This window comes from Mugil cephalus, chromosome 4, assembly GCF_022458985.1.
Source record: "Mugil cephalus isolate CIBA_MC_2020 chromosome 4, CIBA_Mcephalus_1.1, whole genome shotgun sequence".
NCBI lineage: Eukaryota > Metazoa > Chordata > Actinopteri > Mugiliformes > Mugilidae > Mugil > Mugil cephalus.
This window is the reverse complement of record NC_061773.1, coordinates 14,172,407-14,186,512: the sequence shown is the minus strand read 5'-3', so window position 1 is coordinate 14,186,512 and position 14,106 is coordinate 14,172,407. Positions and strand designations below refer to the sequence as shown.

The window sequence follows — 14,106 nt, the reverse complement described above, 5'->3', positions numbered from 1 at the left end:
CATTGACGCTTTAAGTGATGACCATTGTCAAGTGCATCATGGACATTATTCCCCTCTCTTTTATATTTACACTGTCTATGTATTTATTTGTGTAATATAGTGTAATTTAGTCCTTTAGCTGGACCAGGTCTCCTTGGGACATACTGTAGCTGCTTGTCCAAATCACATTAACTTTTGGTCATGTACTATATAGGAATACAATGTTCTCTTAACCCACTGAAGTGAATGTAATCGGAACAGTTAGCAGCCATGCAAAGCACCTGGATAGTACCAGTCAAACATTAAAACATAATTGTTCATTTACTAATAAATGTATGAATAAAAATATTTGCATATTGGGTTTGGATAGATACTGCAAAATTCTGAACTGGATGTGAAATGGGAAATCTCTAGTACATGCCTTTTCTGTACTACATGTACCGGCATGCATCTGCAAAGGGGGGATCCTAGATGAGCAGTTTGAAGATGGATGGCTGGATGGTGTGTTTCCACTGCGACTGTGTGTATTGCTGCAGTGGAGGCTGCCTCCTGCATGAGGCTTCGCTAAGGAGTTTCAGTCACAGAGGAAGACGTCCACCGGGAGAACACTGTGTCTGATTGGCTGATGACCCTGTGAAGGCCACCAATCAGACAACATCCTTGCTGAGTGACTCCGTGTTTCCCTCTCCATCTCTGAACACACTGTGTCAACCTGCGCATATTTTTATGTTTGCAGCGCTGCATGCATGCGAGTGTGTCTGTGTGCAGGATGCCGAAATCTGGAGGCGTGAAAGTAGGGGAGGGGCAAGGATGAGGATGCTGAAGGAACAGGTCTGAAAAAAAAAGGAGAAGGGTGATATATAGAAGAGGAAAAAAACCCGAGGACAGCGGAGAGAGGACAGATGCTCAGGAGACAGTGATAGAGAAAGGCACAGCGAGGAGAGAGAAACGGTGTGCGAGGAGGAGGTGGAGGGGGAGGAAGAGACGCTGAAGCTGAAGGAAGCAGCAGTGTCGTTGCTTTTCACAGGAACCGAGGCATCTGCCCTCCTCTGTTGCCGTGACGATGGGCTGCTGGCTCTCTGGACCATGGATGGGCGACCAAACGGTAAGGCACCAAAAACCTGCCTCAGTCTAATGAATGTTGTTGTGTATGTGTGTATGTATGTGTTTTATGACCTTTTCATTTGCAGAAGGGAGAAATTAGCTGTGTTCACATTTAGGTTTGTGTGTGTCTGTGTGTGTGTGTGTTTGTGTGTATATGTGTATATGCAAATGCAAAATGGCATCTTGATTTCTGCAGGGCTCTGCATTTGTGTGTGACAAACCTCAGTTGCCTGCACTTCTATCTCAAACAGTCTTTTTTAGTGAAAACGTATCTGATTTTCGTGTTGTGTACAAGAATGTGGTTCATTTGTCATCTCCATCTTCTGAAGGCTTGCACTCTGCTGCCATCCTCTGTCTCCACGCACAGGTGCCATTTTGTGCTTCTCAGCTCATGCTATGTATGTGTGTGTGTGTATGTGTGTGTATCTGGTTGAATGTAGCGGAGGGTGACTCATGGTTGTGATGTGCTGGAGTTAACAATACTGTTCATGCGTCTAATTCGATGACTGCTGAGCTGTGTGTGTGCGTGCGTGCGTGCGTGAAGCAGGATGATGTTGATGTTGCTTGTAGGTGTTAACCCTTTGGTGCAGCAACTATGGACACCATGTCCACATTTGTCATATTTGATTTAAATCGCCAAAATTCATCTGTGTGTGTGTGTCATGCTGGAATAAATCCACCATCTGTCTGCAGGCAGAGTGTCTTGTGACCCAGTTATGTAATAATTGACTAACTGAGTCAGTTCGCAGTCTGTATTGTGTTCACACCGTAAAGAAAATAGATTAAATGCTGTTGAAATGGCAGTGTGCACACTAAATTGAGGTTTTGATGTATGCTGTTTTTCCATAACTCTTTGCCGGTCCACAGACTTAATCAGCCTGTTCTCTAAAGAAGTTGAAATGTGCAGGAGATGCTGGGATGTTCTGACTTTTAGTTAATTTTCTAATTAATGGAACTGAATGGCATCTTGTTATTTGGTACTTGTATAAAAATCCACACCACAGCTGACATAATCCTGACAACATGACAACGGTAATTTGTTCTTCCAGAGAGACTTAAGGTTTACAGTACTCAGCATAAGGGTTAGACCATGCCTTATACAAAGAAACATACAATCAAATCTCTTTAGTTCTAACTAACCATCACACACTCTGAAAATCCAGAGCTAGCTGTAATGCTAATCATACCAAAAATCTGCACAATGCACTTTTAGCAGGGTGAGTACCATTGCGCAGTTAATCGAAAAACGACAAAACAATTCTTGACCCATTTATAAATAGTATGATAATACATTAAAAACCAAAGAGCAAACTATTTGTTGTTTTGACAGCAGACCTAAAAATAAACCTTGCTGTAACATCGTGTCCTCTCTCTGTCTACTTGTCTCAGATGAGTGGGCGGAGTCTAGCACACCTGAGCCAGCGGGACGCTCTGAGGATCCTGGCAGCCAGTCAGCGTCCAATCACCATGCAGATCAAGAGCCAGAGGGGGCGTGGCAGTGAGGCCGACAGGGGATCCTGGGAACCCCTTCCACTAAACCTGCAGCATCTTAACCTGCCCCTCCCACTCATGGGGGCAGGGCTTAATGGATCTAGCCCCTCCTATCAAGACAGGTAGACACACATGAACAGTATAGTGATCATCTGCATCATCTAGTAGTACTCCCATTTAGCTTCATGTAATTACATAGAACACGCATTCATTAATCACTTAATGATTGTGGTTATTTCTGGGCTTCCCCAACACACACTTCAGTAATTCATTGCAGTTGGCTATAAAATACACACTCATAGCTACAAGCACACTCACAAAATGATATCTGCAGAAATGTACCTGCCAGGTTTTTATGGCATTTAGTTATTTATTTTTTTTTAGATTAAAATGCATTTTAGATTTTTTTGATGGCCAAAGAATGTGAAAAAGAAAAATGAAAAAAGTTAATGTATATTCAGACAAACAAAAATATCACAACACATGAAACCCAAACCAATTTAAAATGTATCTTTTGTGTTCTCACTCAACAACCAAACAGGTTCAGAGATTTTCTGATAAAATCAGACATGATGAAAAAGACTTGCATGCAAATTTTGCAGCTGCAAAACACAGCGTAAAGTCTGCACTTTTTTGCAACACAAAAGTCCTCACCGAAGGGACTCTACACACTGACATAACAAGATTTACTTCTGCTTAGTGTCAGGATGTTTAAAATACTGTTTTAAAGATGTCTAAATCCTGTGTTTTTGTCATCTGTCTCAGGCATTATTACAACCATCTGTCTCTGCCACAAGATCACTGTGATGGAGGACGCTACAGCTACTTGTCTAGCTCCCCACGGGACACTGTGGACATCGGCCACCAGGTGACACTATGGGACACGCACTCACCCAAACAGCAAACTGAATAAAAATATTCCCACTGAACAGTACTCACCAACTTATCAGTATTAGTTTCAGATTGCTGCTAAGAGTGATCACAACCTTTTGTGACGTTCATTTTTTGTCTTCGGCTTCATGCTTGTTTTTTGGATACAAATATTACCCACGCTCCCCACGTACCAAGTAGAATGTCTGTATGGATTGTAATTTTAATTAGAAATTAATTATTTGGTATTATTTCACATCTGAATCCCACAGGATCTAGAAATGACTGGTCGTCGGCCAAAGGGACAGAACTGCCTGATGAGATGCTGCAACGCCAACTTAGATGAACACAACGCCTGCCACAGTCAGGTATTTAAATGGTCTCTTTTACAGAAGCCTTGATTCTGGAGATTAAAATAAAAATCTGTTGATATGCTACATTTTCTGTTAATGTCAGAAAACCCCAATCGTCCACCACTTCCTGTTTGAGTAATGTTTGTTAAATAGAAAGGTGCAAATGTGCCACACACATATGCACAATATAAAACATCCAGTTATTCGGAGCTTTCATTTTGTGTGTATTTGTGCAATAACCTTGGGACTGGGGAATGCCTGTCGTTTTAGACTGATGATGAGGACTTTATGATGGAGAAGCCGCTGGGCTTCCTGCCCCTTCACCATGAGCTGGACAGTGGTCTGGGATGGACCGACGGCTCCCTCCACCAGGGTGACCTTTCAGGGCTGGAGACGGAGGAGGGAGGCTTGGAGGACTGTCATTCACATGGAGCCCTGGCCCCGGGAGGATGTGGGGGCTTCGGAGGTGGCGGTTCGCCGTCCTCAGAGTCCTTCATCTCCTCAGAGCTCAGCGACTCAGGCTTCTACAGCGTGAGCACCGGAGAATTCAGGCACTTCCAGAGGCTGCTGGAGAAGCGAATGCGTCTGTACAACGCCAGGCTGCAGCACCAGGGTGAACCGTGTGAAAGGCGCGAGCGGCGTGACAGCTGCCCCAAGAGCCACCGGGAGCTGCTGGAGGCCATACCTGAGGCGCTGACAATGCAGCCCCAGTGTCAGCACCTGCAGCTCGGGATGGAGGACGACACCGGGCCTGCCATGGACATCCCACCCCGTGGACTTTTCAGGTAATTTAAAGATGACATTTCATAGTCTGTGCAGCTGGTTTCACAAAAAGTTGCCAGACATATGCACATGGTTAAGTCACACAGGACAGGATAACCGTCCATAATTACACTGGAAAAAGAACATTTAGTGTTTAAATATAGTGAGTGATGTAATATAAGTAAGTTTAGTTACTATTACTTTAGAAATAATGTCAAGGTAGACGTGAGACTATAAAACAACTGTAATAGTCTTCACATCCCAACACTCATCAAACCCCAATTAATTTAAATTCGATTGAGACCTGCTACAGTAATTCGATGATAAAATGTTTAAGGCTGTTTGAACTAATTCATTCTTTGTTTAAATCAGTTTAATCATAAAATATCTTCAAACTAATTAAAAAAACACTGATTTATACCTGCTGAAAATCAGTAGCATCTGCCTGAACCAGTTTCTTGTCGCTGTGAACCCATTAATTAATCAGTGTAATCAGAAACATAATGTGGTGATGTTAGCTGACATAACTGTTTGTATTTCCAGGGTTTCTTCAGTCCAGTTCCATAAAGCCGACCGGCCCTGTCTGAACCGCCACAGCTCCAGCAGCGGAGCCCTCTTCAACCCCTCCCACACTCATGCTGCAGTCTCACGAATGACTGGGCCAGTGCTTTCCACCTGCAGCACTCCCTCCAGCCACAGGAGACCACTAGTAACAATGCAGCAGCAGCAGCAGCAGCAGCAGCAGCACCTCCAGGGCTCAAGTTCAGTGGGCATGCTGAGGAGAAGCCGAACGTTGCACCACCGCCCTCCCCCGCAGGAGTACCGGCGCCGGGCCAGCCACCCGGCTTCCCCCTCCTACTGTGCAGCAACCCTGCACCACTGTGGAGGTGTTGTTCCCTGTAAAGTCCTGCCACCAGGCCTACCAGAGGAAAGTGAGCTAGTAGAAGGCGTGATGGCTTCCCATCCAGCAGGCATGACCCTCTCGCCACAACAACCCCCTGCCGCTCTGGGCCATGTCAGGGGTACCAACAGCCATGAGCGGCGCATTGACCACTCTAACGGGCAGATCACTCACCATGACTGGTGGCACTCGCAAGAAAGAAGCTTAATGCCTGAGCCAATGATGACGGAAAGGGACAGAGAGATGGAGAGAGAACTGGAACAAAAAAGGCAAATGCAAAAAGAGAAGGAGATAGAGAAACAGATACAGATACAAGAGGAGATGGAGAGAGAGAGGCAGCAGGAGCTTGAGAGGAGCCGAGCAAGAGAGCAGCAGCACCTCCAGAGTTTGGTCCAATCTCCTCATGGCGGAGACGTCAACGACACCTGGCCAAAGCCTGCCACCCGTCAGTCCCATGGAAGTGGGGGAGGCCGAGGACTCTACAGCACCCTGGAAGGTCACATGGGGGCTGGGGCAGCTGTTGGGCGGGACGCAAATAAAGGACAAATGATTGCGAGTTTAAGCTCCAATCCCAGTTCAAAATTTAACCCAAGCCCTAAACCCAACGCAACCTCACGGATGTCCAGGAACCAGCTGCTTAGAGACCGAGCGTCTCAGTTAGCGGACGAACGCAGTGGGATGAGTACTGACGAGGAGACCAGCACTGACATGCTGATGGGTCGATACTGGAGTCGAACGGAGAGGAGGGAACACTTCCTGTTGGCCCGTGAGCAGAGGATGCAGCAACTACAGGCCAGGGCAGGGACGGTACGAGATGCCATCAGCAGGGGAGGACACATGGGGGGAGGAGGAGGCTCTGTTGGGGATGGAGGTGTACTGGACAGCAGAGGAGTTGGGGCTTTTGCAGAGGGGCGGTGCAACACGGTCCTGGAGCTTAGTCAGAGGAAGCTGAGTCGCCTGAGGAACAGAAAGCTGTTGGATGACTGGACGACAGTAGAGGAGCTACTGACTCATGGGACCAGGCTGGACAATCAGGAGGACATGCTGTGTTCCAGCTCCCTGCTGACTGTCACCACTGTCTAACTGCATGGACACCATGTCTAACTATAACTCTGTGAGTGAGTGCGTGTGACATTAAGCTAACAATACAATACTTTCAAATATATCTTCTTATTCTGTCTTTTCCAGAGTTACGCGACAATTATCTTACAAAGACAAATCTATGCGTCCTCTACAGAGAAAGGTCTGGGTTTTGACTTAGCTTTGCACGTAGATTGGAAGTCGGTGGCCATTTCTAACCTAGCTTCAAATAAAGAGAAAAAAAAGTCCAACAACTCAGAACTGTTAAATTTAAATGAATACTTTAGTCCATTAATTCTGCAACCAAGGCTCTTTGAAAGAAACTAAACATACAAAGTTTGTGCGTACTTAATTAAATGGCACAACATAAAAATTCAACAGCTTTGGTTTTCTACCAAGACAGATTTTTTTCTCTTTTAAAAAGCTGATAGGTCAGTGGTTCCCTTTACTTCCAGTCCTTGTGAAAAACCAGACTATAGGCTCTGTTCTTCATAAAGTTTTTATTAATCAGAATTAACGTTATGTCATCCTAATTAAATAACCCTATTAATTCCAGCCAACTTGTGTGCGTCACAGTTGGAGCTTATTTGTTAATTCTGTTTAATTTATCATAAATAAATTATTCTTTCTGCATTAGCAAAACACAAACATTATTAAGCTCACTTAAGTCCAAGTTACATCGGCATAACGATGAGGGTTATGAAGCCCGTGAAGAACAGGTCTCATGTTTTCTCTGTACATGAAGCACGAAGACCCAACTGTTATCCTTCTGGGGAAGACACAGAGTAAGAGGATGCACAGAAATGTTGGATTGTTCCTTTACGAATGCGTGCGAGAGACAGAACCTCACTGTCATTACTGTACATCACCTCAACTGATAGCTTTATGTGTGGTTGTGTGATCACTGTACAGCACTCTGGACAAAAAAAAAGTGTGTGTCAGTGCATGACGCTTGTGACGACAACAAGGTCAGTGAGCGCGTTTGTTTCGCATCCCGTGTTCACCGCGTTACATCCGATGCTACATTTATTTCACGGAATCTTAGACAGAATTACAAAAGAAAAAGAAAAAAAAAATTGGGCCTGGACTCAAATCTTCAAACAGAGCATGAGATGTCGGGGAGCAATACCGTCCTGTGTGATGTACCTGGCTGTGCACTAATGCTCGTACAATTGCGTTTACATCACAGAACACATCGACTGTAGCAATGCAGACAACGGCAACTGAGATTTGATGCCAAATCCTGAGTGTGTTTTTTTTTGTTTTAATAGAAACTGTTTACAATTAAAATACCTATTGGTTGGAGCTTTTCTAACTAAAAGGCTGAAAGATGCTAGTGCAACACTTCTAAAACTGTGTTGATCAGTGATGGTGAACTACTGGCTACGGAGGTTTGAAAAGGTGTTGGACTGCAGCATTTGATCTGTAAAAATTAGCTGCTGCAGTGTTTGCGGTGGATTTTATGCTGAATTCATATCTTATTGTTCAATTAACAGGACTGGAAAACATGTTCCAACAACAGGGGGAGGCAGAACAGTTGCAAAGCCTTTACAACCGACAGTTACATCTGAAGAAAATTAAGACAGAAAATTAAATCAGACAGTAGAAAAAAATAGCTAAGGATAATCAATAGTCTCCTATATGTGTGTTACCAACTATTCAGCTAAACCTCTTGCGTTAATGTCGTAGTGTTGAGCTAGCAAGGGGCTTTCCACTTTCTATCTGTTCTCATAACATGACATGAATGCAGCATAAGAGCCCTTCGTGCCTCCTAGCTCGCCGCCGTTCCTGCCGGTGTCTCTACCAATGGCGGGATGTTTACAGATCTATGTACACAGGAAACAGTTTATGCATGTTTACTCAAAACTACAGAGACGTGTTGACAGTGGTGAGACAGTTTCCAAGAGAAGAAGACGCACCTTAAGTCAACTTACAGTCCGGTGGTGCAGACGCCTGCAGCGTCCGTTACGGTCAGGACAGACAGAGCTCCAGTCAGCGTTTGACATTCCACTAAAAACCTGGACGTTGTGAGTACATCTGAAATCTACCGATTCCAGGTCCACAGTTCAGGAAAATGTGCAATAATACCTCAAGCTAGTTTTAATATGACAATGACGGTGTTGTGCGCGCGCTACCTGCCAGGTGTCCATCGAATGCAGTAACTTGTTTTAAATCAAACAGATGCACAACGTGACAAGTCACCACAAGTGCACAGTAATCCTGGAATCCACAACGGCAAACAGCGAAGGTTATGTAGATATTTACATTATTTCTTTACCTTGTTTTCCATGAGAGGGACCTAAGAGACCAACTTTTTGCACATCGTTTTTATACGCAAAGTTTTCCCTATCTTTCTGTACCAGGGACCGAGGCCAGTGGAACGACTGTAGATAGAACGACAGTGTGTGTTGATGTTTTCTTTATAAATTATCATAGTGATTTATGGAGGAAAAAAAATGTTTATTGTGACTGTGTTGGACATATTTCAATATTTTTCTTGTGCTGGTTTCAAAACCAACGTGAACACTTTTTATGATCTATAAAATATTTCAAAGCTACTTAATTTACTTAAAAGCTGGTGAAGCTCTGATTTACCATTTTCAAAGAGTGAACACAAAATGTGAATATTATTGTCTCTTTAAATGGCTAAATTGAATTTTACTGTTGTTTTGTGTCATTTACGACATGTATATATTGATTTTTGTCAGACGGAGCGGTTGTGGATGGAGCTAGTTTCGGGACATGATGACACCATCAGACGCCTCCAGTGGTTTATCATGTGATTCTGTAGGTTTATAGCTGTGTTATGGAGGCTGTACATACAGCACAGAAATGAACATTGTAGTATTAGTAGATTTAAAACTCACAATATTGTCAACAATCATGGATAGTGGTTCAGTTTGAATGTTAAATGTGACATCCATGAATTATGAGTAGGATCACTGACACTAATGCTTTAAAAGGGACACCACAGCATTTTAGTTATCCTGGATGTTCTTTGTCTCCTCGGGCCAGACGTTTTAGATGGATATTAGTTTTATCTGTCCTTGCGTCCGTTGTAGAGAGAAGTGCAGGTCATGTTTAAACTAACTTAGCAGTAAGTTAGAAGCAAAAGAAAAAAAATACCTTTCAGCATCTCGAAAGCTGCAGGAAATAGAAACAAAAAAGGACGTAAATAGTGAAGGGATGCATAGAGTCAAATTTAGTATAAACCCGTCTGCTATGTGGGATAATGTAAAGGGATGAGCAAATGTGTAAGTGATATGAATGAAATAACCTGCAACGCTGTTTAAAGAACTACCAAACCCAGACAAATGAACAAAATCAGACGGGAAACAAAATAATTACAATGGAAAACAGATTTCAAAAAGCTATGTGGTCTGATTTGTGGAATCCAGCCCATAGGCTCCCAGAGGCCCTAAAAGTTCATATTATATGTGTGTCCTAACATTCATTGATTGCAAATCTGACATAACTTTAATACACTTTGCTTCAAAGCCAAAATAGTTTTACTTTCTATCATGCTTGTTTGTTTTTATCAAATTGCTTCTATTTTTTTTAATGTTTGTCAAGTAAATAGCACAAAAAAACTCAGACAAGGTAGTATTATTCTAATTCATTCATTCATTCAGCTTGCTTTTTTTATCTGACCAAAACTGAAAAACCAAAAGGTGTTAAGATTACTATTGTAAGAAAAAAAAAACTGCTACAGTGTTCCCGCTAAAATCAGTGGTTAATAGCAGGTTTTCTTTTCTCATTCACACTCGGCTTCGTTTTCATGTGAATTTCTCTTGCCATGTTCCCACAACTCTAATTGGCTTGGTCGTTCTTTCCAAGAAAATATCCAATACTACGTGTAACACCGGACAACTGAATCACTGGACAAATCAGAGATGTGATGGAGAGGTAGAACCAGGCTAGTTCAGGCAAAGGGTAGAGACTAGAGTTTAAAATGAAACAGCTGCTGAGTTAGTTTCTCTTTGACCGAACCAGGCTAGCAGTTCCCTAGTGCTTCCATCATCCTGGATATCTCTCTCTCTCTATATAAGGACCGCAAATAACTAACATCCATCCTTTCATCTGACTCCAAAGAATTCAAAGAACAAAAAGGTTCAGAGAAGTGTCACGCTGTTCATTTAGACCACATTTAGCACTCAGAGTCAGAGAGGAAAGACGTGGGATCGAACCTCCACCATGTTTATTTCCACGATTTCCCTTTTCTCTGTGTAGGCTGTGACTCAAACAGCCTGAATAATGGATGACGAAGAGAGAAATATTTGCCCCCACCCCTCCTCTCCCTCTCCCTTTTTCACCCTCTTTGCTTACGTTACAGAAGGACACGGAGGGCTGAAAATAGCGCTGCTGTCCTCATGTGATGTGAAATTAAAAGCACACTGGAGCGGAGATACTTGCTGCTGGGGAACTTGACACTCGTTTTACTCCATCTGACAATCCCTCCATCCAGCCTGCAACACCACCTCCATCTGTCTGTGCCAGGGTGCTTTTCACTACAGCAAGACTTTTGGAATATGATGATGTACATGTGATTGTAATAAAGAGATTTTAATTAGCTATGACACTGTGGTTTTGTGTTTTTATTAGGGCAAATATAAGCAACAAACTTCAGTCGTTCAGAATTAATTAACACATATTTTACCCATAAGAGCTCGTCCAACATCACACATTAACATGTATATTAAGTACTGTACCTTAACTTTAACTTCACTAAATTAATTCTAAATACTAAATCAGTCTCTCCTGGGTACTAAATTAAACCCTTTTTGATCAGCTATGACTATGACTTGAGGCACATGGAAGAAAATATTTACTACTACAATAAGATTTGTGTAGCATTAATCCATTCATTTGTCAGACAGACGCAGTTAAAAATAACAAGATTAAATATATTTACGGAAAGTACAATTCAATTTTTTTTTTGTAACAATGCAAATTGTCTCAAGATGCTTTAAAAAACCCACCCTGAAGCCTCCAGAGCAAACATGAACCGAGCTCATATGGAGGCACCCATCTGCTTAAGGCCGGGCAGGAGAAGAAAAAGTAAATGCAACAACATTATTTTACAGGCACTGCATTAATCGGTGAAGTCAAATATAATTCTGGTGCAGTCAACAGCCGCAGGTGTTGTAAGATTTCAGTTTTCGGGGTTCAAGAGGGGACGCATCTGTTGGTTAATTAGACGCACACTGACACACAATTCCATTGATTGTTCATACATTTCATATGTATGAGATCTTTTTTGGTCATACAGCTCTTCATGGTATCAATGGCAACATTTGTTAAGTGTCTGAATGTTTATCGTCATTGGCAGAGTGGTGATGGTGAGTAGACAAGACCTTCTTATATTTTAGTTTACAGGGACATATTACAGTTTAATCAATGTTCTTGATGGCTTGATGAGTGTTTGTTCAATTAAAGTCAATAAACCTGTCCAACACCTATTCCTCTTAGGATTAACAATGCGTTGTAAACACCAATATAACACTACTGAGAGTTTTACACAGTTTATTGAAACGACAAACCTCAGATCTACACAGAGCTCCTCCACCTGTTCCCCTGAGATCTAACTATTGTCACCCACTAATATGACCACTGAGCATGTGTCAGGACAGATTTCCCTTTTCTTTTCTCCAGCTCTCTGATTGGCTCAGACTGTGGGAAACATCAAGCAGACCAAGACCCACACATTCATATGGAGATGTGGGAGTATAAATAGGAGGGATGAAGCCAGCAGAGATCAGATTCTCTCTACAGAGACCTCTGCAACACAGAGATCCAGACATGGCACCTACAACCACTGCAGCAATGACCAACTCTCAGGAACATCTCACTCTGACACACAAGGTAAATTGAGAATCTGAAAATACTTGAAGATATTTTGTCATGAGTTTTCTTATTTAACATCAACTCTAGACTCCAGAACAAATTGATTAATGACTTTCTTCTTCTTCCTGCAGCTCAGAAAGCCTCTGGTGGAGAAGTTACGCAGAGAGCGAATCAATAGCAGCATTGAGCAGCTCAAGTCTCTCCTGGGTCCAGAGTTCCTCAAACAGCAGCCAGACTCCAAGCTGGAGAAAGCAGACATCCTGGAGATGACAGTTTACTTCCTGAGACGACTGCAGCAGCAGCAGCAGCATCAAGCTGTGGACTCTGTTGATCAGGGCTACTCCAGGTGTGTCCAACAGGTGGTGCACTTCCTGTCCAAGAAGAATGTGAATACTCAGTCCCAGAGAAGACTGATGGAGCACTTCAACAAGCTGCAGTCTTCCTCTGAGAAGAAGAAGCTGAGAGAGGCTGACTTCTCTCCTCTGAGCTCCACAGTCCAGACCAGCATCACCAAAGACAAAAGTCCAGTCAACAGCTCCCTCTGGAGGCCGTGGTAGACACCTACAGCCTGGAGTTACAACCAGTCCAAGACAATATTATCTTTCATGTTAAGAAAAAACTTTTGTCATTTATTCAGTTTAAATGAAACTAAAGCTAACAATCATTTGCTATGATTGTGTTCCATCATCACTTTATGGTGATACGTGATGAAATGAAGTTTATTACTTCCTCAGTTATAAAAACATTTAATTGTCCTTTTTCTGGACATTCTTTAAAGTGACTTCATTTTAATCTCTTTGATTACTCAGCACTGATCTGTTTTAAGATCTACATGTATTTGTTTCCTTTTCTTTAAAGGATTTCTAACAACATGAAACTATGTGGATTATAAAGACTGTGAACTTTTCTTTTCACAAAATGTATTGACTTCACTTGGTTTTAACCTGCTCACATCACTTTGTGATGATTTTAACATGATCTGTTGTAAGGTCAGTTTTCTCTCTGTCTTTGTTATAAAGTGCAGATTGTGTTTGTTTTGAAATATGTTTCATGTCAAACTGAATGAAGATTCTTCTCATGACGTTTGAGTCTTTTGTAAAGACGACTGTTCCTCCACTCATGTTGAGTACAGAGTCTTGGAGATGTTACCAAGTTATTGTTGTGATGTATCATCACGTCTATCAGACTCCAGTTGGAGTTTTCATGAACTAACACTGAGTTCATGTCAATAATAAAATCACTGAAATATAATGAACGTCTGTGTTTACATGTCATTTCTTCTAAATCATAGTTGTCTCACTGTGATCAAGGATCATTTATATATGTGTCTTTTTTAACATTCTTCAAACATAACTAACAGAGAGCTGCAGTATCAGTCTATAATTCACTGTCCAACATCAGGATTCACATCTGGAAGATAAGTGTCTTTTCATAAATACACATGCAACTCCTTTTAGTTTAAATGTAAGAATATTATATGTTCAGATGGACTGATGGATAAATCTGATCAAGTCTTATTATCTGTGTCTCTCTATTCATGTGCAGGAGGTTAATGTAAGTGATGACAGTTAGTGGAGATATTTTCATTTCACCTTTACTTCAGTATCAAGATGAACAAATAGCTGAGTCATCATTTTAGATCAGTCCTCAGTTCCAGGTGGTGGAATGCCAAAACTTTGAAGTAACTATTGTCTCCTAATGTGATGGGTAAGGAGACACACT

At 42.1% G+C, this 14,106-nt stretch overlaps 2 protein-coding genes across 2 annotated transcripts; both read left to right on the top strand.

Annotated features, from left to right (window-relative positions):
- Positions 1–504: 504 nt before the first annotated feature.
- Positions 505–11,117, top strand: LOC125007243. Its single transcript, XM_047583938.1, has 6 exons — positions 505–1,084; positions 2,473–2,696; positions 3,340–3,442; positions 3,717–3,812; positions 4,068–4,582; positions 5,103–11,117. The coding sequence occupies exons 1-6, from the start codon at positions 1,043–1,045 to the stop codon at positions 6,541–6,543; spliced, it is 2,421 nt and encodes an 806-aa protein (XP_047439894.1). The 5' UTR covers positions 505–1,042; the 3' UTR covers positions 6,544–11,117.
- Positions 11,118–12,110: 993 nt separating this feature from the next.
- On the top strand, positions 12,111–13,117 carry LOC125007000 (transcription factor HES-5-like). Its single transcript, XM_047583551.1, has 2 exons — positions 12,111–12,402; positions 12,516–13,117. Exons 1-2 carry the CDS (start codon positions 12,280–12,282, stop codon positions 12,939–12,941), a joined length of 549 nt encoding a protein of 182 aa, XP_047439507.1. The 5' UTR covers positions 12,111–12,279; the 3' UTR covers positions 12,942–13,117.
- Positions 13,118–14,106: the final 989 nt, after the last annotated feature.

Excerpts from the sequence above, each read along its gene's own strand:
- LOC125007243 (XM_047583938.1), top strand. The coding sequence starts at position 1,043 with ATGGGCTGCTGGCTCTCTGGACCATGGATGGGCGACCAAACG. Across the intron at positions 2,697-3,339 it reads AGCCCCTCCTATCAAGACAG|GCATTATTACAACCATCTGT; the intron begins GTAGACACACAT and ends CATCTGTCTCAG. Across the intron at positions 3,443-3,716 it reads CTGTGGACATCGGCCACCAG|GATCTAGAAATGACTGGTCG; the intron begins GTGACACTATGG and ends TGAATCCCACAG.
- LOC125007000 (XM_047583551.1), top strand. The coding sequence starts at position 12,280 with ATGAAGCCAGCAGAGATCAGATTCTCTCTACAGAGACCTCTGCAACAC. Across the intron at positions 12,403-12,515 it reads ATCTCACTCTGACACACAAG|CTCAGAAAGCCTCTGGTGGA; the intron begins GTAAATTGAGAA and ends TTCTTCCTGCAG.